General features: G+C 38.1%; 1 protein-coding gene across 1 annotated transcript in view; it reads right to left on the bottom strand.

Moving 5' to 3' along the window:
• LOC104403741 (collagen type IV alpha-3-binding protein) overlaps nt 1–16965 on the bottom strand; it is a gene marked incomplete at both ends in the record, with an annotated part of 28756 nt that extends 11791 nt beyond the window's left edge. The window contains one exon of the mRNA XM_010011978.1: nt 16849–16965. Within this exon, the coding sequence (XP_010010280.1) occupies nt 16849–16965 (117 nt within the window). The remainder of the gene's footprint in view (nt 1–16848) is intronic.
• Between the last annotated feature and the right edge of the window lie 7711 nt (nt 16966–24676).

Genomic DNA, 24676 nt, shown 5'->3' with positions numbered 1-24676 from the left:
GAAAGAGCTGAGAGGGAATATCAATACAAATCATTGCACAGAGAATGCAGGTTGACAGAGGCAACTAAAGGCCTTCGATAATCTTTACCCACATGTTCAATTACATGGACGTGCACCATTTTTCCACGAATACTCCTAACTGTTATTGTACACAGAAAAACTTTTCACTAAATGTTATTCAACACCTTTAAATGCTATGTTTCCACGAAAGCTGAATAGGGAGATGCAGGCATTTAAAACCGGAATAAACAGCAGCCAGGACACCAAGCAGGAGGATACCCAAGAGCCCATAGAGAAGGTGAACAGCAGAACGTCTTTACTATCCTGCTCCGCAGGTTGAGAACCACTGAACCACTGTGTTAGTGTGATTTTACTCTTCCCTGAACTAAAGCACCAAACCCAAAGATCACAATAACTGAATCCCTCTGTATACTGACTTAGTAATAAAACGACAGCAGCTTGTACTGCTGAGCTATGAGACTATATAGCAAGACTAGAAAGGGACTACATTTGTCCCTCCTATGAACCTAGACTGCCAAGAGAGCAACAAATAAGATCTGTAGAGCTACACAAGAACTAGAAATCTCCATTCTGCTATTAGGCACTGTCAGGAAAAGCACTTATGTTCTGGCCTCATTTCCCAATGCACTGAAGTCTTCTTACTTGCTTTAATGCTTTGCAAGCTAGAGGGACTTTAAAAGATTTTATAGAATGAGTTCATTCAAATACATACAGGTGCTCATGCAGGAGGCAGAAGGAAAACCCACTGCAGGAGCTGCTCTACAGGGAAATGCCCACCCTAACACACAGGCAATATTTTACTTACCCTTCAAAGTGGCACGGAAGTAAGGATTGCCTCTTACTCCACTTTTTTTTTTAACCTATTTAAGGTAGTGAATTATTATATTAATATCACCTCTGTGTAGAAGTGGAAAAACACATCCATAATCAGTGTTATGCTGAAGAACCTTGGGCTACAGAGCATAACCATATTTCAAAGTAGACCATCATTAAACAGCTAAATTGGGGTTTTTTTCTGCCTTTGTGGAAAGTTACTTGTTACAAGTCTGAGCCAGTTTTGGTCCTGGTTTTGAGAAGGCAACATTTTGCATATTCAGAAGAAACATTTTTATCTTAAGAAACCCTAGAATTCGAAGTATAGGTGTAGGCAAGGTTACTTGCACAGGAAGAAATGGACTACAAAAAGCTTCACAGCAACACAGAACAAAATTCATCACCAGGCCTATCAACAAGCAGAAAAGCAGTCAAACGAAATGTTTCTGCAAAAGACACAAAGATTATTAAATCTTTTGTTCACCTAGTGCAGTTAACAGTTACTTTGTCACTGCTACACATGGGAACAGATTTTTTTACCTCCACTCAATCCTCAGACATTCATCTGGCCATCAGAATAGAAATCTCTGTTAAATGCTTGACATACCCCCAAGTATTCAACAGGCAATGGAGTATTCAGCAGGCAATGGAGGATGATGAAAGTTGGGAGTTTATGTTTGACAGAAGATTTAAGAAAAATTGATCTTATACCCAAAGGAAAACAATGAGAATACATTGTTCCAACTGCAATCTTAACATAGTAGTTTGGGAAAAGGCTGAGAAGAGTTTACTTTCAACACAGTGGGTGTTTTGTTTTGTTTTTTCTTTTTTACATCTTATGCCCTATCGAATCTAACACATTTTTCTTGACTTTCAAAACCTATTCCTTAGTCATCTTACTTCCTTCTTGCTGTAGCCCTTATTTTTAATCAGGCCTCAACACCCACTTCCCTCAAAGCAAAGACTACTTACTGCACCCATTACTAAGTTGAAACAGAAGAGGTTATAGAAGATAAGGGACTCCCCAGGACATGTATCTCTTTGTCGTGTTCCTGATTCAGATTCCTGAAGTTCCCCAGGATTGATGTTTCATAATAACAGTCCTTCTACATATGTCAAAATAATGTTTATTTAGAAACAAGCCCAGTCTGGTTTGAAAGCTCTTTACGCTTACAGAACACAGCCATCAGTAGAAGCTTCAGGCCTGTTTCCAACCATACATCAATTTTGCTATATAAAGATTCCATGTCTTAAGCTCAAACTAACCAGGCAATAATTCTGTCCAAAGGTGGGTTTTTTTTTTGTTTTGTTTTTATTTTTTGTTGTTGTTGCAGAAGATGAACACACTAGAGAGAAAGTATCCATTATAAAGTTCTGAAAGAATAACCGTATAAACAAATAACCAAGAGTTCTGTATGGCAAGCAGAAAATAGCTTACATAAGAAACATTTGCAAGATCATAAGCACCTGATACACAATGGATGTACCAACATTTTTGAAAAGTTAGGTGAAAACATGAATTGGTTAAAAGACTAGCACTATCAATTCTATAATTCTCATGTTAGTTTGCAGGTCAAGAGCAAGTCTAACATGATAAAACCAAAATGCTAAAGTGATAAATTATCTTAACACTTCAAATGCTGAGACATAAGACCTAGTCCCCGACACAGAAAAGCAAAGATATGCACACAGTGCAGTTCCCACCTCAAAAAACTTTAGAAGCAATTTTAGATTTTGCTAAGAGCTCTGTATGATTGAGTTTAATGTGAAAGGCACATTTTGATAGCCAAAAGGATTAAAAATCCAAATAATTACAAAAAATTTACTGAATTACCAACCTGAAGCATAAGAGCATATCCTCCCATCATAAGATATCTTAATACACTGTGTTATAACACGTCAGGACTGGGGAAATTAAGTTTCCATACACCCCATATTACTTCTATGATAGTTCATTTATGTATAAGCATAACATATAATACATAAAAGAGAACAGTCCACGTTTTTAACCTCCCCAAGTCAATATCATGTGTGAGCACTAGAGGGCACTAGCAAAACGGAAACAGGCACGTCTAAAGGTTACTATTGGTCAAAGCCCAACAGTAACCCTTACCCTGCTTCTGCTTCAGCCCCTGTGCATACAAACCTCCTTTCCTTGGCATACAATTAAAACCGGTGCAGTTTTACCTTTAGCATTTATAATTACATTTGAGACACATTGCTAAGCGTGGATAAAGTTTTCTGCAGAGTACACAAGAAGTAACAATGACATCTGCTGCTGAATGATAGTGAATTAGAAGTTCTACTAGAGATTGAAGCAATTATTCTGGAGTAACACCTCTCAGGCCAAACCAGTGAACTAACGTGCTGATTTCCAGTTAAGATTGTCCAAAATCATTAGCACCAAACTAAACACTGTAGCAAATGTTTAGGCACAGATTTCTTAAAACTTCATCTAATATGAAGTACTTAGGCTCAATATAACTTACTTTAAAAAAAAGAATGTTTACTATGTGACATACAGCAATCTGGACACCTCTGTCTCAAGTACCATGTCCCAGCAGAAGACTTTTCTTTACATTGAACTGCTCTGCCATTAGTCTACAGCTGTCAAACATACAGCTTATCGTGAAACGGAGCTTTATATACCAGAGAGATGAACAGGCACAGGGTTCCTTCACATACAGAGTATGCATTAAGTAGATTCTCACCAAACTAGTTTCCCCTGTATGCATATGCACTTTGAGAAGCATCAGAAGAAAAAAGTTCTAGTTAAACCTTTCCAAACCCATAAAAAGTTACACAGTAGTGATACAGAGATATTTCACTTGAAGCAAGTTATCTATTCATAATGCTTAAGTGTATTGAGGCTTACTTAGAAGCTTGTAGAATTGTTTTATGCAAGGCAACTTTCAGAAAGCTGATCTTTGGTAATTAAAATGCGTTTTTTTGCCACTACACAGTATCAGTAAACATATCAGCAAAAATCTTAAATTCAACTTAATCTGTCAAAACAAAAACACCCCCCATACTATCATTCTTCATTCATGTGGAAAGAAACAGACTGCTTTTGTTTGCTGAAAGCCAACACCCTGTTGTGCAAGACAATAAGAAAACAACTTCAAGCACAGCACAGGTCTCTACAATAAGCTGACCTACCCTGCCCTTGAAGGAAAACCTGGGAACTGGTGAAAAAACAGCTCACAAAAGGCTGCTTCTAGTGCACCAGAAGAAGGCAAACCTAAGGATCTGGGCTCCAAAATTCTTAGGACTTTGAAGATACGCATTATCACTAGTTTTATACAGGACTGTAATACTGTTGGCCATCATTAGGTTGTGCATTAAGCTGTAGGTCACCTTTTCTATTCTTACTGCTTTCCAGAGAGTTAAAAAATTATGAACAAGATAAAGGATGCCAGTGCAGTGCTGGGTAACAACACAAAAACATCCCTGCAACAACTACTAGCTAGAGAATTGTGCACTACTGATAAAACAAACAGTTTAGTAGCCTAATCTAACTCAGTCTTCTAGTAACTAAACTGTCTCATTTCATGACAGTGCCACTGTGTTTTTTGCAAGCTGCAGGAGCACTTTCTGCAGGAACCTGTGCCTTAATCACACATGGTACTATGAAAATTCAGGCAACTGCAGAAACACAGTCAATCAGTATATCCTCAGAAAACTATTTTACAGACCCATATACTCTCTACATATTGTGAAGCCTAATCCCATTGCTTGTTCCCAGCAGCATACCCCTGAAGAAGTCACTGTGAGAAAGCCACCCATGTGTTTAAGAGCTCACAAACTGCTCAAAACACTAATGCTATTCCCTGCAGACACCAGAACATGCATATGGGGGAGTGACGCAAGACTTAAAGAGAATGGCCATAGTCTTGCTGTTATCTGCTTTGAATTGCAACACATTAAAAGCTGACTTCACTCCACTGGTAAGTGAAGGGAGGGAGACTTCCACCTGACAGTAGACAAGGTGCTCCCTGCTCATTCTGCATGGTAGTGACAAAATGCATATTCTGCCATCAGATCTTTACATTCTGACAGATTGGAACATAGTCCAGTTCAGGCATGACAAAGCAGCAGCCATAAAAATGACAGAAAAGCGAAGCTTTGTATGGTATTGACATCCAAAGCACTCCAGACTTTAAGCTGTCCCACAGTCTAGAATAGTGAAGAAAAATTTTGCAGACTGCTTGTGTACCACAGGGCTCTCAAAAAAAGAGAAGATCTGTCTTGAAGCATTTTATATTGAAACGCTATAAATCTGCCTGGCTGGCAGAAAACCTTTCCACCCAGATGACACACAGATTTTGCTTCTAAGTGCAGCCTGAGGTCATATATTGCAGACTTTTTCATATGATCAAGCCCAAACACATAGTGGAGCATGTTCTTATTCCAAGTTCATCACCTGTCTACCCACATGGATACTCCGAGAATATGACTGTCAGCTAAACACTCTTGATCTGCTGAAGACATGCCTAGCAGGCATGACGGCCTCTTTCCAAGAATTAAAACACAAACAAGCCCAGTAAGTCTCTGAAGATCGATTAGATACACTTGCACTTGTATTGTTCGAGTAGATCATGGGAAATGTAGTCTAAACAGCTGATGTTGCTTATCTTTTGCATTTTCTTTTTACACTACAAAATGTCAGGTTTACCCAACAGATTTCTTCAAACCTACTAATGCCACTAAACACATGAAATAGGTGTTTGATTGCTTAATCTCATTTAGCAGATTTGGGGGAAGGTAGAAAACAATGTAAGTAAGTAGAACCTGTTCCCTCCAACAGAGCAAGAATAAAGAAAAACTTCTAGGAGAGAGTTTAACCATATATTTTATTTAAAAAGCCTGAAACCTAGCAAATTGAGGCAATAAAACTTCACTTTCTTAAAAAAGGATCATTTCAAGTCATAAAATTAGGAATCATTTTGCTGTGAAGTAGAAAATATTGACGTGAGCAAGAACGAATTGAACTCCTAAGTAAGAAATGTGTTTTTATCACAGAATCAGAATGACAAGGTTGCAAGATCTGTCTAGTGCCACCTCCTGCTCAGAGTATGTCCAATTAGACACCCAGGCCTCCACCCCATAATGACATATTCTTCAGAGAATTATAGTATCTATTTTCAAAGACAAAGTGATTGCTGTAAAACATAACTGGAACACACAGCCAAAGAAAGACTGAGCTGGTCAAAATGAAACAATTTGCATTGTTTATAATTAATCAAGTATGTTGGACTGGAATGGACTAGAAGCTTCAGTCCAGATCTAAACAGTCTTAACTGTAGCTACTTATTAATAAAGCTGCAACTTGCAGCTGCTGTTCAAACATGGGACCAAGAGTGGGAAAAGGGTGCCAAGACAGACAGAGAACTATTGTTTTCCTGTCCTGAAAGGGAAGTTTCAACAGTTTGGAAGTGACAGCATTTAGGTTTGCTGCAGCATACACTTGTGTCGTTAATTGAAACTGCTGATTCACTGGCCTTACCCTGAAGCCTTCTTTCAGGAAATATAGTTTCCAGCAGTAAGTGCACTTAGCAAATTTCGTAACATTAAATGACCAGCAACATCATATGTATTAAAGAGTTCCTGCTGGTAACAATGCTAAAATAATGGAATGTGTAAGACATATCCAAGCTTAGCTTCCTCCTTGAAAAAGCATGTTTAATTCAATTTTAAAGACAGAGACTTCTGTTATTTCCAGTAAAGGACTAATAACTTGAGCAATCCACCTAATCTTCCCCTGAAACCACAGCTTCTCTACAGTAGTAGTTTCACTATCAGCATCATAGCATACATCAGGGCAAGTAGCTCTCATCAGCTGAGCAGCCTCAGCTGTATTTGCTTCCTTAAACCACCACTTTTTAAAGTAACAAGTGCTCACAAGTTACTTCAGATTACCAGGGGTTAAGAAAGGTGGACACCTCTCTCCTTATTCTACCCTGCCATTTTCTGATGCCTGTGTTCATACCAATCAATATAAGACATTTAAATGCTAGCAGTTAAATATGAAACCTTTCTTTCCCCCCACCTCCCCAAAAATAGGTATGGTCAAGATAACAGAATTGATTCATCTGCAGTAAATCCATTCACCTAGATGACACTAAAGTGATAGCAAATGTGTATTTTCAAGCGTTACCTGTTTTCACATGCATAAAAGGATCTTTTTGTTGTCCTACAGTGGAAACTATATCAAAAGAATTACCTTAAGAGCTTCCAAATAACAGCAAATGGACATGGAATTAAAAAAAAAAAAATAAATAAAAAAAAATCAGAAGACGCCCACAGCCCTGAGTTTTTAAAAGAACTCCCCCAGCTCTTTAGTCACATTAGCTTCTCTTTCTCAGGAGGAAGGCGGGCAGGAGTTGGTGGTGGTATATGTGTCTGTCTCTCTCTCAAAAGAGCCCAAATGTTACTTTTGCTGCATGTTACTGAGTATGCTACTTGTGCACCCCACCCATGTGACTGAGCAACATCTACTCACTGTGGCTAGGGTGTAACTGCTCTGTTAGTATCAACTCAGTGAGTTTCACTGTAATAAAATCTCACTGAAGAAAAAACACCCCTTACACAGTCCTTTTAAAGAGAATAAATACTGCATTTGGTAGATGGAGGCATACAGAGTATCCAAGATTTTTCTATTACACTGTTAATGCACAGTACTGTTTGAGCTGATGAGTAATAATCATGAGTAAACAGCAGGCAGATCTACTTGGCAAGGGTCAGCTTTTAACTGTTTAACCACTCACTACTTCCACACTGCAGCTCTGTACTTTCTGTTCTTGACATCAAGAGCTTACCCTGATTTTGAAGGAGATTTTATCACCAAAGTCAAGCTTGGCACAAGTCTCTCTCAATGAACAATATTGTTTTTCAGGGAGACCATGCAAAAACATGCTGCCACTCTGCCATAGGAGAGCTCAACTCCGAGATCTACTGTGTGTCATTCTGCCAGTTACAACAGCGACACTCTCTTTTTAAAATTCTACTACACGAAAATATATGCTGTCAAAATGATCTAACACAGTTGTTTTCACAAAGGGAATTAATAACACCTTTGAGTTTACTACTAGAATTACACTTGTTTATAGAAAAGACTGGTTATTTACTGCACAGCCAGCTGCGTATTGAGTCTGGTAGCTTAGTTCCAAGTCACTTCCAAGACTCAGCATCAGACTTGGCTTTACCAAGTTTACTTCAGCCACGTACATCACCCTTCATTAAACAGCATTACAAAAATACTAACTGACACAGTCTTAACAGCTTAGCAGTAGTGTCACACGCCTTTCACGTTATTTGATACAGAGTTAGCACTTTTCAAAGTGTTTTCTTTCACATGGTATTACACCCACCAGGCAATGCTCTGCTAATTTGCGTTTTGGCCTGTAATTTTCAGGCATTCTTTAGAAGACCCTGGTTCACTCGTATGAGTATAAAAGAGATTAAAAAGTTACTTCAACCTTTATGCGCATTTGCATCTTCAGTCAATTCATATATTTAGCTAATTTAAGGGGAAAAAAAGGAATAAACTATCCCAACTAGGTTCACTACCACTGGGGGCAATAGTTTGAGAGACAGATTTCAAGACCTCTACTAAGATTATGAAGACTACCTGTTAATGTTCTGAATAGATGGAGGAGAAAACTTTTTGATTAAGAACATACAGTAAACAGTGATCAGATTTATACAAATGGATGGATACAAAGATTTAATATTACCTTAAGCAAACATACGTATACCATTTCAGATGCAGATTAGCAGATCCCAACAGAACGACAAGCAAGCTCAGCTCTCATCTAAGGTACCACTAAATGATCTAGCCTTTCTTTACCTAGCTATCCTCTTCACTTTCGAAAGTACTATAAGCAGCACAATCACTTAAACTGAACCCAAACCAAGCAGCACAGAATTATTTCTGGAAAGAAACCAAAACTCGAGACAGCTGAGCTGGAAAGACTAAAGTTGAAAGAGGAGCAGCAAAACCATAAAACTGTGTGCACTGGAGAAAAAGGAAGTTTAAGGTTTACTTGGTTATAGGAAATACTGTACTGCACAAGAACAGGACAGGTAACAATCTGCAGATGGTTTGAGAGATGAATCAGATTTAGTCGTTCTCAAGCTCAGTAAGTAAAAAAAAAATCCAACATCATGGCAAAACAGGGTAGTCTACAACACCCACAAAATAACCCTACATTCTATACAACATCTGTAGGATCCTCAGTAAGAATAGCGAGTCCAGTTTTGGTGCTGTACATCAAGGAAAGATGGGAACTCAGTTTGGAAGAGAGCCCTACAAGGTATCAGAGTTATATAAGATGCCCATATGAACAACAATGGAGAAATGGGGAGCTGTTCTAACAGAAGAAGACAAGAAACCTTAAGTGTTGCAAAGATGAAGAGAATAATCTCCTCTCCAGATTGACTGTAAGACTACTCTGTGAAGGAAACCTCAGATACGATGAGAATTGCAAGAAGTCCCTTTAACAGCAGAAACAGCCTAAAGTAATTCCATGACCCCTTACTGTTACAACAGTTACCAGTTTAACTTACAAACATGTCATCTAACAAGGGTGACTTTACTTCATATTAAGGGAAGAATTAGGATAAACTTTGTGACTCTTCTTTAAGGAGGGCCCTTCAGTTTATTTCTCCTCTGATACCTATACTAGTCAGATCTCACTGAAGAGCAAAAAGGAAAACCCAGTATTCACGGTATTCACTGATGAACTTGAAAATCTAGACAAAGTGCTTGGACTTAAGACAGCTGCACCCTTCTGTCTATTTCCCACTTTAGTTTGAGATTCAGGCCAAAATCCAAAATAAGCAAGCTCATAACAGCAGAGTTAAGACTATGCTTGGATTTATTTTCTTGTTTAACTATCAGGGAATATTTCTGCAAACACTTCAAAGTCAGCTTGGAAGGGAGATGTCAAATGTGAATACACAAGAACTTAATTTACACATTATATGCCAAAATAAAATAGTGACCAAACAGCAACAAGAACACATCAAAGTTCCCGTGTAAGTTCGAGCAACAGGTCATGGATTTCTAGTTAGAAACTAACACACAATGTTTTTGCAACACCTTTAAACATGCTTCTGCTGATCATCATCAGCTTGCCTACAAACTTAAATCTGTTAAACAAGTAACAGCTTCTTACAGCTTAACAGATATTTGAATGCCTTTCTCCAGCCTTGTCTCAGGCAAGTCCCACTACTGCTGCAAGTCAGTGCCTTGCAACTCCACAGTGGGAGCAGGGCATTAGCTTCTGGAGTGACACATGATATCACAGAAACTAATAGGATATTCTATACAATCCGAAGTGTTGGCATCAAATGGAAAAACTTAGACTTTGTTGACGTGCTGCAGAGCATCAGGCAACAGTACAAGGCAACTCAAGTGAATTTGATAGGAAACAATAGCTGACACCAAGACTACTTAAGAAAGTTGGTTCCAACACTTTGACCACCAATATCAAAAGAGGAAAAATGAGGTCTTATCATCACCCTCCTAGAATCTCACTTTGAATTTGAAAAATAAAACCAAAGTTAAACAATATTTACCTATTCCCCTACCTCCTGTGCTTTCCTTCATCTGCACTGTTGCTTCCACTTAAGTTAGTGTTACTCATGAATGGGTATGGAGGGGAAGTAGGGACACAGGAACTGGTATTAGGATGAAATGCCAACATATTAACAGATTAGAGAGCCACATTCGTTTTCCTTTTCAGACCTCAGCAACCCTTCTGTACTCCTCCTTTGCTGTGATCACCTGAGCTGTATTTTTCATAAAATAAAACTCTGATATTGGTTTCTGACCAAGTGATTTTGCTCTGGTATCCATTGCTAATCAAATAGTATGGGAAAATTACCTCCATTAGCATTTTTCAATGTTCTCTTCGCACAGCTAACGAAAAATAATCTCATAGGTCAATACTTACATCAAGTATTCAAACAAAAGCTTGAGTTTAAGTATTGTTAATGCGAAAGCTCTTAAGGCAGTTATTAGGTTGAAAGAATGGGTAGGTGCACCTGGGGCTCGGTGAAGCATTTCAATTACAGAACAAAACACAGGGAATTGAGGTACTTTGTGTACTTATCAAGTTGGAAGGGGAATTCAAGGTTTCCTCTGAGTCAGAAAAAGTTACTCCTGCCTAATCTCTTACACTTGTGTTTGTCAGAGAAAAAACACATAGACAGAAGGCCAGAACAGTACACTGACAAGAGAAAGGATGAAATTAATGACTTTAAATACCACACTTTAATTCTTTTAAGAAGCATTTTGTAAAAATTTCAAGCTGACAATTTGTGGTTTGGTTTTTTTGTTAGGTTTGGTTGTGTTGGTTGCTTTTGGTTTGTTGGGTTTTGCCCTTTTTTTTTTTTTTTTTGCTTGCTTGTTTGTTTTTGCTGTGGGCTTTTCCTCCTCCCACAACAATATTCTGAAGTGCTTTTATTAACTGGAATAAAAATTATGCTTTTTAAAGTTTGCCCTGCAGTTTTCTAAATTAATCTATAAACTAGGATCCACATTCAGAAACTACTTGTCTCAAAACTCAATGTCCTAATTCTAGTTTATTTGTTTGGAAATTTATCAGTGTTTAATAAAGGATGTGAACCAACTGTTTTAATACTTACGACTTTCCTAGACTGCCAAATCCAGCTTTTTGGTTTTTCACCATCTTAACTAGATCTGTACTTAAACAATGCAAAAAATTGGGATGTGAAGTATCTTACTGAGTTTGACAACTGAGAATTTAAAGAAACAGGTTGCAATATATTAAGAATTGCACATATTTCTTAAAAGCTAAACTACCTTTGACCCTCTGAGGCTGCCATGCCCCTTCCCCCAGGCTACCGGGGTGGGGAGGGGAATGGTTAAAAAGACATTATATAGTTTTTACTCTTTTGTTTCTGTTTATCACCATTTTAGCTAGCTGAGTCCTCCTCTTGCAGTGTTTAATCATCAGTAAAAACAATTAAGTAGTCAATCCTTCAAGGTAGCCACTTGAAGTCTTTCACAGACAGACTTTGAAACTCATGCTTCCTGCTCTAGATATTAACACTCTGTACCTCATGACTGAAAATGAAGGGAAACTACCTATTCCTTACATGCCAAACTTGGTGGCACATATATATCCCCCTGCAGAATGACCTTTTTCAGTTTGACACAAAGACAGGTATTTTAAGAAGTTCAGCAATAAACAAAATTTCAGTTTGATAAACATAAGATTTTCAAAATTCAAGACTTAAACGAATGTTAATTTATATTGCTGAGGAGTCACAAAGTCAATAATGAACAGATGCAGAGTCTGTGTGAAAAAATAAAACTAGATGGAACAAAATGGGACAAACCTAAACAAGCCAATGCAGAGTTTCTCATGAAGCCTTCATTTCTAAACAAATTCTCATCCAGTGTTCAACTCAGGTGTTAGATTAACATCACAAAAAAAAAAAAAATATAATCATTATCTGAATCTCAGGAGTTCAAGTTAATTTGCTCAAAATAAGCTTAATTATCAGATGGTTCCCACAGTAAACAGCAATTCATTCCCCTCATCTACACCTCTGGGAAGTAATGCAAGTTTGTAAATTAACATATCCACTCTAGCAGGGTAGAGGATAAAGAATGAAAGTGTATTCTCTACAGGTAAACCCAGACATTTTCCTCATAGTACAGAAGTATCGATATTTAAGCTGGTTTCTCTAATGTTAGATTAGAAATTCCATATTCCACTTTAAAACCATGATAGAGACCTGGAGTCACTGTTTCAATATATTGTTAAATAAGAGAGCAGCTTTTCAAAAGCATTGATAAATTGGTGCTCATGCATCATCAAAGTTTCTAAACCAGCAAAATGTGGAAACCCTCATCTGGTCCTGAGTTCTTCAGCAATATAAATTGCCATTAGATCCATCTAAGGAAAGGTCATCAGCCATCACATATCTATCCCTTAGCGTAGGAGAATAGAGAAGCTTCCTAATGATACACACCCTTACAACCAGGCACTTTACTGCCTGGTTGTAAAATATCTGCTCAGTACATTTCATGCAACAGTTAAATAGAAGAAAGGACTCCTGGTTACACAAGAACTATTTCCTTATTTGCCTCACTGATGGCCTTACCACTGTTTTAGACTTTTCCCTCCTCCAGTTCAGGGCAGGGAGATTAATAAGCATTTTAGAAGGTGTACTGGAAACATTTAATCTAGTAAGTATTCAAGAGTCTCAATACAAAAAAAGACAATTAATGATAAAAAAAAGAAAAAAAGAGCAGCAAGTTAACAGTTTTTATGCTCGAACATTAGCTGGTTTACATTTCTCAGCTACCAGCTACCCATTAGTGTTGCTAAGCAGAAAGTTTTTCTAAGTCTGCACATTTTCAAATTTAATATAAAATTAATTTTAAATCAGTGTTTTCTCTGTTTGGAGCACAATGAGACAGTCACAAACCTTCAGTCCATCTTTCATACTCTAAACAACCTTGTGACATGCTACAGTAAATCTCACAAGCATACTTTTGTTAGCAAACAGCTTAAGCAGCCTACCAGAGCTACCCACCCACTCAGTAAGCAACAAAGAACTTAAAAAACAAACAAACAAACAAACAAAAAGTACTTCATATAGCAGTACACTCAAGTTAATCAAAATGACTGCTTAGTAAAGGAAACCGTTACCTCAATTTTAATCAAATTATTATGTGTCTGTTCAAGAATCTAGTTCTCAAACACAAACAATTTTTATTTGGTAACAACAGCTTGACAGGGAACTTTTGCTTGAGTTTTGGTAAACTGACCTGGAAAGCTTGTTCTGAAAATTTCCAAGCCAGCAGACAAAAAACTGAACTTTTCAGTGAAATAGGATATTCTGCCTCATAAAAGCCCATCTTCTCCTCAGCCAATCAAGTGCTTAGATACAAAAATTCCTTAAGAGCTGAAGAACTTATTAAAGGATGGGTGAAAAGTTACTAAAACTAAGGATGACCAAAGCATTCTTCATACTAACTCAAATGAAAAATGGGATTAATTTCCAGTCTATTTTTCACATCCTATCAATGTAATTAAGAAGCAGTACATTTTCCCAGCACATTTTTCTTTCAAAGTTGTATATAAATTATAGGATATAGCACTAACCACTCAATTTGGAAAAATACAGAAACAAGACATTTGGAGACACATTCTTAAAGACACAAACAATAACCAGACTGAAAACTGGATTTGGACTTTTCTGGTTTACGTTTAATTATATCAAACATTTATTTATGTGCATACAGCACTTTTCCAAGGCTTTTGCTGATAAGATTGCTATGTATTTTAGTAGGAACAATTAGTAGGAACAGATGCACCTCCACACACCTACAAGATTTATCATGTGAAGCTGCTACTGTATTATGAAGACAACAGAATATTGTACTGGAACAAAATGCAAGTAACTCACAATTTTCTGAGATTTAATTACATACTTGTAACTTGAGCCCAAGCTATTGTTACAAGACTGCATTACCTTTTGGCATTTTCCTTGCCTTGTCTCAATCATGGTGTTTAGTTGCATACTACAAGAAGAATGCTTTTAAATAATGTATTGCTTTAATATGTTAAATGGTTTGATGGTTTATTTAGAAGTGCCATATTTCCCTCTCCATTTAAGAATGAAACCAACTGCTATTTGTCTCAAATACTGCAGACACTAAAGAGCAACAAAGAGTGTACAACAAACTGAAAAGTGTTAAGTAGCCATGAAACTGCAAACTAGACATACTGAAAAAGCCACCAAAATAGAAACAGTCAAGTTCAGTGCTATTACATTAGGACAGCAAGATACAAACTGAAATATTTCTTGCCAGTTCAGCATATACAGAAAGAATTTCATTTCCACTTTCTACTTGTAGACATACTTTTCTTCCATTTGTATAACACTCTATAAGACATTACTCACTCTCTTTGCAATGAGCACAAAGACAACTTCAATAAAATAATTAAAAAAGTACTTATTAACCCTATCTCGAGACTAAGGAAACACTAAAAAAATTGGGTAGTGGAATTATCTAAGAAACCTCTCATTCTACTCCTTTAAATGTGAAGACAGATACATTGTACAATTTTTTTATATATTTTTTTTTTTAATTAAAGAACCACTTGAATTCTTGCCAAGCATGGAATTTTAAGTTGTCCAAACTGAAATCAATATTAAAAGAAGCTGCTTGCCTTTTTTTTTTCCTAAGTGGAAAAACCACATCACTAATCAGTATCCTTCACAAAGGGAAATTACTTCTGGAATGCTAGAAACAGTGCTCCTCAACATTCATTAACTATCTGAAAAGGAGTTTGAATAAGATGACTAAGTTTACCAGTAATACCAGACAGAAGTAGTAAGGCAAACAGGTACCTCATGACAGGGGCTGAGCAGTAATGATGAAGAAAATTCAGTGTTGAATTATTTTTTTTTTTTGGAAGCGTCACAGAAGAACAATTCCAAATTTATACATACAATGGCAAACTAAACTACTGCGACTCAATACTTCCATATTATAAACATGTGATTACATAAAACTATCAGCTCAGAACTCGGCTATAGTTATGGGCTGCCATAGAAGAGGGAAAAGAACAACTTGAAAAATACTTCCCTTTTAGACTGTACAGAGCAGATTTTAAGGCAGGATTTGGGGGTTTTCTCATTTATTCCTGCATGATAGCATGCATTTCAGTTTATCCAGACTTTGGGTTAAATTCTGCATTTCACCAGCTAAATCATTCATGAAACCTAGTATGAATTTTAGCCCAGGGTTATCAAGCTTCATGGTCCCACAACCTCATACCTGAAGACTCCCATGCCTGCAAAACAGATCTTGAAATGACAGCTCTATGGACGTGTAATCCAGCAACTTGTTCAGTATGTCCTCTTGAGACATTTCTCCAAGGTATTGCAATAGTAACAAAGTGCAGTATTTTCGGCTAAAGAATACTCTGTGGTTAGATTTGTATTTTTTCACAAGACTACAGACAAGGATTCTGGTTTTGCAACTTCATTTGGTATGTCTTAATGCTACCTCTGTAGCAGTGAAGGCAAAATGACAAGCTATAAATGGACTAATATTGCAATTGAGATTAATTTTTTTACTTTTTTTTTTTTTTTTTTTTTTTTTAAGAGAACCATTATGAAAAGGCAGGACGTTAAGAGCATGTACTGCTTCTTGTAAGGATTGTCCAGTAAAAGGTAAAACTTCCTAATTATATACAGTACTTACGTAACCAACATTTCAGGAGGCTGGAGGTAAAAATACCTACCTAGATATCTATTTTAAATTGTATTCCAGTAACACCTGTGTAACTCAGATGCAGAAATTGCTAGGTATTGTAGTTAAACTCAACACCTTGGCATAGTGCCTATCTTGTACCTGAAAAACAAAGGATGCTTCATATGCTACGTACTTTAAAAATACCTGACCATTAAGCTCTTCAGATAAAATGAAAATAACCGAGTTCACTGGAAGACATAAGGAATAGATCACGAAAGCTGAACCAAACTGCTGATGAATAGTAGGGCCTTAAAAGACAAGGGGAAAAAAGCCAGATACAGTAAAAGCAGCCCAATGATGAAAGAGAGGAACCTAAAACCAGAACAATAACCTAGGACAACTGACTCCGAGACTAACAAGTTTAACATTGAGGACAGATAAGAAACAATTCAATAATCAGTGAGAAATAATGGACAAAACCACTAAGTAGTCACTCAAACATAATGCAGGCTTTTCCTTTTTCAAGCTAGAGAGTTCAAGAAAAGGCTCACAGTCGTTAGCTCCCTGTTCTCTGAACTCTTATCTACAAAGAACAAGTAAATCAATTCCTTTGAAACATATTTAACATGCAGCTTCAGTCTCATAGCTTTTACCTGCCATAAATACCTTGAGTACTTTAATGACTGTACAGGGAAGCTTAAAACTCTCCACAAGCACCATTGGATATAAGGAAAGAGAAAGGAAATTATATAAACCAAACATACCTTGTGTTGTTCTATTGCATCTACCCACTGTTGTCTGTGGTCTGGGTCCTGAGCTCGGAGGTACCAAACACTATCGTTTACGCTAATATCAAATCTGCATTCGTCAAAGTCATGGGGCTGTGACAGAAAGGAACATAAGAGTAGCTAAAATTAGCAAAACCTCATAGAATATTTTGACACTTTTAACAGACAAATTTAAAAAAACTGGTTTATAGTCTTGCATTCATCCTTGATTCTAAATTCCATTTTACGTAGCTGTCTCAAAATAATGAACATACTCTCATAATAAAAAATGCTAGTCTTCTGAAATAGAAAAGACTGTTTAACACATTCTTATTAAATAAAATTGTCACGAAAAATTTCCACACAAACACTGATAAAAACTGCATACCTTGAAACAAATCCTTTAGCAAGGTAACTACTGGACACAGCCAGCAAAATACAACTTGTATATACATTTTTTTATTTCAACGCAGGAAAATACTAATGTTATCATTATCAGTATTGATTTTTAGATAGAATACACACATCATAACAAATAGCACCAGGATAGAACCATAAAAATAAACTATAGCAAAATGACAACTAAGAGCAGGAACTAAAGGAAGCCATGGCATCTTCTGCCTCAACTATTTTCACCATCTAAGACAAATGGGAGCAGCACTCAATCCGTTCTAATGTCACCACTCAAATGCATCTAACTTTCAGCTCACACGCCTTAAATAGTAAAAAGCTTTTACTAGCATTACAGGGAAGCTGGAAGGAAAGTACAAGGAAATGAAACAACGATCTAATCTGCCCTGTCCGTTCAAAGCGACTCCTTAGAAAACCTCCAATTGAGCACAACATTCCCCACCCCACTCCCACCCTTGAAAACTATGCTTAAGGAAACATAACATGTATATAGCCGAAAACCTTTTTGAATTTTAATACAAACAAAAAGGTTACACATGCAAATAACTGTAGGAAGCTAAAAGGCTCTAAGGTTAAGGCAAATGACACAATCTGAAGGACCACAAACATTGATTCCAGATGCTAAAGATGAGCCTGCACATGTTAGTAATATCCTTTACAATATGAGAACCACTTTGCAAATACATTCATCTTTGCAGACAACTAAAGCACTGTGGATCACTCATTAAATATTCCACAAAAGAAAACCTAGACACAAGTCTCATTTGTTGTCATGCACAGTCCAGTGCCAGTGAGAATTATTTCCCAAGGATCTGGAAGTTATGCTACTTACACATAATATACAAACTTTCTTGTTTAAATATACAGTGGAGGAAGAAAAGCACAACAGAAGCAAAACTACCAAATGAAAAAAACAAGTTAGGAAGAGTTTAAAAAGTACACAAAGTTTCACTTTTTTAAAGCTTCACGTATTTCGTCAGGCATCTGAACCTAAGTTCAACTTAAAGAAACTTAAACTCACAGGGGAGAAGAAAAAATATCCACACAAACTACCAACTGACAAAACTGACAAACAGCAGCAGCAACTGATTACTCGATACCTGACCATCTCAAGTTAATTCAAATCAAACAGCTTTCAAAATGGTTCTATACACTGCTTTGCTTTCACTGAACCACAGAACACAGGGATATAAGGAGGGACATGTGGTGAGTTGACCCTGGCTAGACATCACCTTCCCACCACAGCTGCTCTACGACTCCCCTCTTCAACTGGACAGGGGAGAGGAAACATGTTGAAAGGCTCATGTGTCAAAATAAGCACAGGGAAAGATCACTCACCAATTACCATCATGGACAAACCTGACGTGACTTGGGAAAATTAATTTATTACCAATCAAATCGAAGTAGAATAGTGAGACCAAAACTAAAGGTACCTTTCCCTATCCCTCCCTCTTCTCAGCCTCAGCTTCACTCCTGATTTTCTCTAACTCCTCCTGCCCAGTAGCACACGGGGCCAGGAATGGGGGTTAGTCCCTCTCTGTCACTCCTTCCTCCTCACACTCCTCCCCTGCTCTAGCATGGGGTTCCTCACACAGGAGTCCTCCACGAACTTCTCCAATGTGAATCCTTCCCATGGGCTGCAGTTCTGCATAAATTGCTCCAGTGTGGGCCCTGTCCATGGGGTTCATCCTTCAGGAACAGGCTGCTCCAGTGTGGGTCCCCCACAGTGTCACCAGTCCTGCAGCAAACCTGCTCCAGCCTGGGCTCCTCTCTGCACAGGGCCACAGGTCCTGCCAGAAGCCTGCTCTAGAGCAGGCTTCCCACAGGTCACAGCCTCCTTCAGCCATCCCCCTGCTCCAGTGTGGTGTCCTCCATGGGCTGCATGGGGAGATCTGCTCCCCCATGTCCCTCCATGGGCTGCAGGGACACAGCTGCCTCACCAGGGGCTGCACCAGGGGCTGCAGGGGGGTCTCTGCTCCAGCCTCTGGAGCACCTCCTGCCCTCCTTCACTGGCCTTGGTGTCTGCAGAATTGTTGCTTTCATATATTCTCACCCCTCTCTCCAGCTGCTGGTGCACAGCAGGCTTTACCCTTTCTTAAACAGACCATCACAGAGGCACTACTATCAAAACTGATCAAGTCAGCTTTGCCCACCAGCAGATCCATCTTGGAGAAAGACAGAACTGGCTCTACCAGATATCGGGGCAGCTTCTCACAGAAGGCACAACAGTAGGCACCCTTATTGCCAAAACCTTGCCATATTAACCCAATACAGGGCATGAAGTTTTCTAGTCCAGGCCCCTCTTCTTCAAACTGTATTTGCTACATTATTATTACTATATACAAGAAAGATGCTTATCTGCTTTAGGGTACCAAACTTGTTGTATCAATGAGTCAGGTTTATATGACTGTTACCAGCCACCCACATGGCAGGCCCTCCTTTAGCCATGTGATAGGGTTCCTGCATCTACAACGATGGAAGATCCTCTCAAAAAAATCACCCAAAAAGCAAACGTACAAGAGTCGGCTATCAACGTTTTTCCTACCATGACAGTGTTCTTCTGCTCAGTCTTGCTCTCTGAAGCCCTCTGGGAGCAGTTGCATGCTATACGGAAGACTTGCCAAAATTCATCTTGAAAGCCTGCAGTACTACTGATTCCACACTTCCATATATAACTTACTCCAGTGCACAACCATCCTTGCTTCCCCTCTCCCCCATCTCTAACCTAAACATCATCTAATATGATTTCAGACCATCACCTCACTGCCTTTTTCAAAGGCAGGTTTATGTACTCCCTTTCTTTCCATAGCAACTCTTTAATTCCTTGAAAATCTACACCTTATTGCTAACACAGGGGAGGGAAAATGTTTTTCTTGAGGTCTAGCTAAAACCTTTAAACACTGTGGCATTCACTACATGCATACTTCTGCATTACATACAGTTAAGAGACTAGGCCACCTAAAAATCAGGTCTAGGGTTATAGTCAGTTTACCGTGCAGTTCCATGTTACAAATAAAGCCAGCTGATCAGGTGGTCCTGTTAGACAAGTTGCTTAAAGGTGAGAAATATCCACTAACAAGTCTAAATACTGCTTCAAAAGGAAGTTAGGCAGGTGATACCCGAATTGCTCTTGACAGATGCATGCTACCTATTTAGCACTTACAGTACTTATAAAATGCCTATATTCCTTATTTTTGACAACTGAAATGAGATCCATTCCCCTGCCCCCAACACCCCCTTTTCCTCTGTGTGGTTTTTTTTTTTTGTTGTTTTTGTTTCTTGGGTTGGTTGTGTTTTTTTTAAAGACAGGCTCCACCGTAAGAACCCTAAATTAACACAACATGAAAGGCAAGTTCTCTAATATGTATTTTACCAAGAGTAAATAAAACACCTGAATGACATGTGACCCATTCTTGCCTTAACACAGGACAAATTGAGTTGTTGTTGATTAACCTTTTTCTCAACCAGGAATGAGTTCGTATTTCATCTTCACTGATAACTTGGCAAGCTTCAATGTGTAACTATTTGGTATCATCTGTTACATTCTCCTCCCCACTGAGCTATGGACAAACTTCCTTGTTTCTCCTCTTGCTATAAATGCTTTTATTGTTTACTGTAGCTGCATCTAGCAAAGACCAAAGTGTTATTCACCACTTCTCAGGTCTGTCCTTTATGTTTCCAACATCCTCCACAGACAAGTTTGAGCTTCTCCTTACGCTAACTAGAAGTTTTTCCATTTCTCTTCCCTTCACTTTCTCCCTGCACATCTAAACATATTTCATTTAGGTCTCCTTTTCTGAGGTTCACCTTTTCTAGCCTAGTGTTTGTTTTCCTCCTTGTGCTCAGAAGTGATTATGAAATGGTACAGTTCTTAGGCAGCTGCCTAAGACACTGGAGAATAAATAGGGATTTTCATCTATAATAAGCTAAGGGCCCCTACTGAGGCCACGATATGTCCTACTGCCCTTTCACAAGCAAAGTAAGACAAGAAAGAGGAATATTTTAGTCATGCAGGTAAAAAAGAAGCAAATAGGACGTCACTATCTACCTTCATGACCCAAAGCACATTGGAGAACTTCAGCTTCTTTTTCCTTACACCTCCAACTCATAGCAGTCTCAAGCAGCTTACATAGATTGAGAAGGCACTGGGGAACAAATCCCAGACTGACCTGACACTGTGAACAGGAGCACCTGAAAAGCTTTATAGCATTTTTAAAGGTGAGTTGGGCAGACTTCAAGAACCTGCAGCAGACGCAGCCTGTGTGTGCACGAAAAGCTCCTTGTAGAGCCAGCTTTAAAAAAAACCCAAAACCCAAACAGTTAAATCATAATTCCGTGCAAGAACATGCTGCAAGATATAGGCCTCCAGCATCCCCAAACACCCTTTTCTGTTTTCCAAGGCACCTGTAGAGTAAAAAGGTGATTGCAAGTATTCAAAAGTCCCAAATCTTTCTGCGTAAAACCAACTGATGCTAGCTCTTAAACTCTAAAGAAGCAAGAAGAGTTTACACGAAGAAACATTTACTTGGCTACAGTTACTGAGGAAGTCTGTAGCCCCTTCAGGTCTCATGAGTCATAGCTGACTGCACTGCAACAAAACCCTTCCTGCTATATAACACTCAAGCCTGAGGTATTCATGTAAAAAGCCTCAGAGCAGTATCTGCTTGATAAATACTGGTTCAAGTGCTTGAAGCAAATTACACGCAACATTAAGTGTTTTTAATCTACTTCATAACCTTTAAGAGTACTCTACAGGGGAAAAAAAAAAAACCAAACCAAAAGAACACCACCACCAAAAAACCAAAAACAAACCCCAAACCCTTGAACGAAGAAACTTTTGCTTGCTATCTCACTTCTTTAAACAGCATTTCTTTTTTACGCTGCAGAGGAAAGCCAGGGTGGGTCATAGTACAAACTCAAGTCTGCACATTACCACCATTAAAGTGTGTTTGTCCTGCTATTCCCATTGCAGAACTAAAACTTACCTGTGGCGAACTTGTTTTAAAATTTTAAAGGCTTTTTTGTATTAAGAAAATGCTGAGCAGGACACTAGGACACAAGACAAATAGAGGCCAACAGAAAATGAGAACTACCAGTCTTTAGTTTTCAGACATGAAAGTCACTAGCATAAATGCGACAGAGGCTGTTATTGAGCCTAGCTCCATGGTTCACAGTTAACAAAACAATACCATTTACTGCTATGAAGATAACTGCACTGTACACACTGTAACAACATATATTAACCAAAACAAACATTCCTACTTACCTAATTCAGCAGTACAAAGCTACTGACTCCTGAAGCTATGACAAAGCACTTTTTCTGTTGTTTTCTGTGATGCCAAAAAGGGGTTTTTTTTCATAGAAGATTAAGAAAAATTTAGTATAGTTGCACATTTGCTTTGCCCATGGCTAAATGTGAAAACCTGTTCAGGTGCTAAATACAATTCTTTAATTTCTAAATTCCAGTCATCTTTAAGCCAGATGCCATAAAATCTCTAACGCTAATTCTCATTCATCCTGCTAGAACACCACATTATTTGCTTTTTGTGGACCGAGTTATCACAGCTGTAGGATCATGCAAGAAATACATTCATAGAAGAGTAAATTTACAATGAAGGCAAGCATTCAGTACTACTTGCTTTATTCCCTCTAACAAAGATATTGCAAAACTATAAGAAATTGTGGCTTTAGAAAAGACATTTTGTAAAGCAATGCATTTTGGTTTACTTAGGTTTTACAAAATTCTCTTGCGGAAAAAAGCTCAAAGATCCAATTTCCTCTGGTGATCTGTTAGTTAGCTTTCCAGTGGCCCTCATCACTCCTCTTTCAGTGTGGCTCAAAGCAAGTTAATGGAACTTTTCATTCTTTTTTCCAGGTAGGCTTAAGGATGGTGTCGGTCAAAAGTACCCAACTAAAAACTAAGCAAATGCATTCAAGTTTTTGTAATCAAACTGAAAGTTTTTCTTGAAACATAGCCTAAACTTATATGTCTTACATCATAATAGCTACAGCTATTAAAAATGCTAATTCTCAGTTTAAAAAAACCAAAACCAAACAAACAACAAAAAAGAAATGCCTTATATAAGTAAAACTGACTTAAGATTATTCTTTCTATATAAATGCAAAGTGTTTGTTCTGCATATATTCCACTGATGTAAATGCTCTAACCCGTGCTTACAAGTGGCTTTGAGGTGGTTTTTTTTTTGGTGGCTGTTTTTTTTTTGTTGGATTTTTTCGGTTGGTTGTTTTTTTTGCTTTGATTTGCATTTGTTCTTTTTTTGGTTTTTTGCAAGTAGGATGCATATAGAGAGAAACCACCCTAAAGTCAAATCTGCTGGGACGGTACCAGAATGCCACTTTGCAACTCTGATGACTATCTGCAAACATCCTTCACAAACACAAGCCTGAAAAAATCTTCTAAAGGTATCAGTCTCCACCAATTGCAACTTAAATACCTCTTATAAAAGTGGACATGGAAAGTTACACACCGGAAAATGAGATGCAAGCCACACTATCATTACCAATGTTTGTCAGCTCAACAGAGCTGAATACACGACCTTTTCCAACATGAATGGTGTCACTTTCTTACAATGCAAAGTACAATCTATCCTCTAGTTTGTGGATTTTCCACTATCCCCCATGGAATTAATGGAAAAGCGTTCCTTCTGCACCATTCTGCAACTTCATGAAATCTTCCAGCTACACAGTACCTGAACAAACTACCAATTCCTCCACAAAAAAGATGTTCAGAGCAGCTACCATAAAGCAAAATCTACGGATCTGCTCATTTTTCAAAATACAAGCTGAACACTACAATTCCAAACACCCTGTTCCTCCTTGTATCTTTCCTTAACATTCTTTCCCTTGAAATAGCATTATCACTGTACTTTTCTTTAGAGATTTCTTCCTTTCCTAGAATTTGAGTACACACAGCAAAAGCCTCCTTCTGCTTAGGAACAATCCTTGTCCCTTCTTGTTCTTTCAAACATAACACATTAATCACAAGCTACGTCTATAATGACTCTCTAGATTACCATGGTAGTTTGACCCTAACTGGCTGCCAGATCCGCACCCAACTGCTCTTTCACTCCTGGATATCAGCTGTGCAGGAGGAGGACATAAGATGAAAAGTTCATGGGTAAAGATAAAGACAGGGAGATCACTTATGCACTGCCATCATGGGCAAAACAGACTCAACATGGTGAAAATTGATTTAATTCATTGCTTATTAGAGTTTAATGCTGAGAAACAAAGACAAAACTGAAAACATGCACAGGGGGAGGGGGAATGAGGGCTGCAGTCAGTTTGCAATGCTTTAACTCTGCTGCTTTTTCCTTACATTCCTCCCCTGCTCCAGCATGTAACTTCTCCATGACTGCAGTCCTTCAGGACAAACCTGCTCCAGCATGGGCTC

This window comes from Nestor notabilis, unplaced genomic scaffold, assembly GCF_000696875.1.
Source record: "Nestor notabilis isolate BGI_N333 unplaced genomic scaffold, ASM69687v1 scaffold5193, whole genome shotgun sequence".
Lineage (NCBI taxonomy): Eukaryota > Metazoa > Chordata > Aves > Psittaciformes > Psittacidae > Nestor > Nestor notabilis.
The sequence above is the reverse complement of the archived record's forward strand: the minus strand, read 5'-3'. Positions and strand labels throughout refer to the sequence as shown.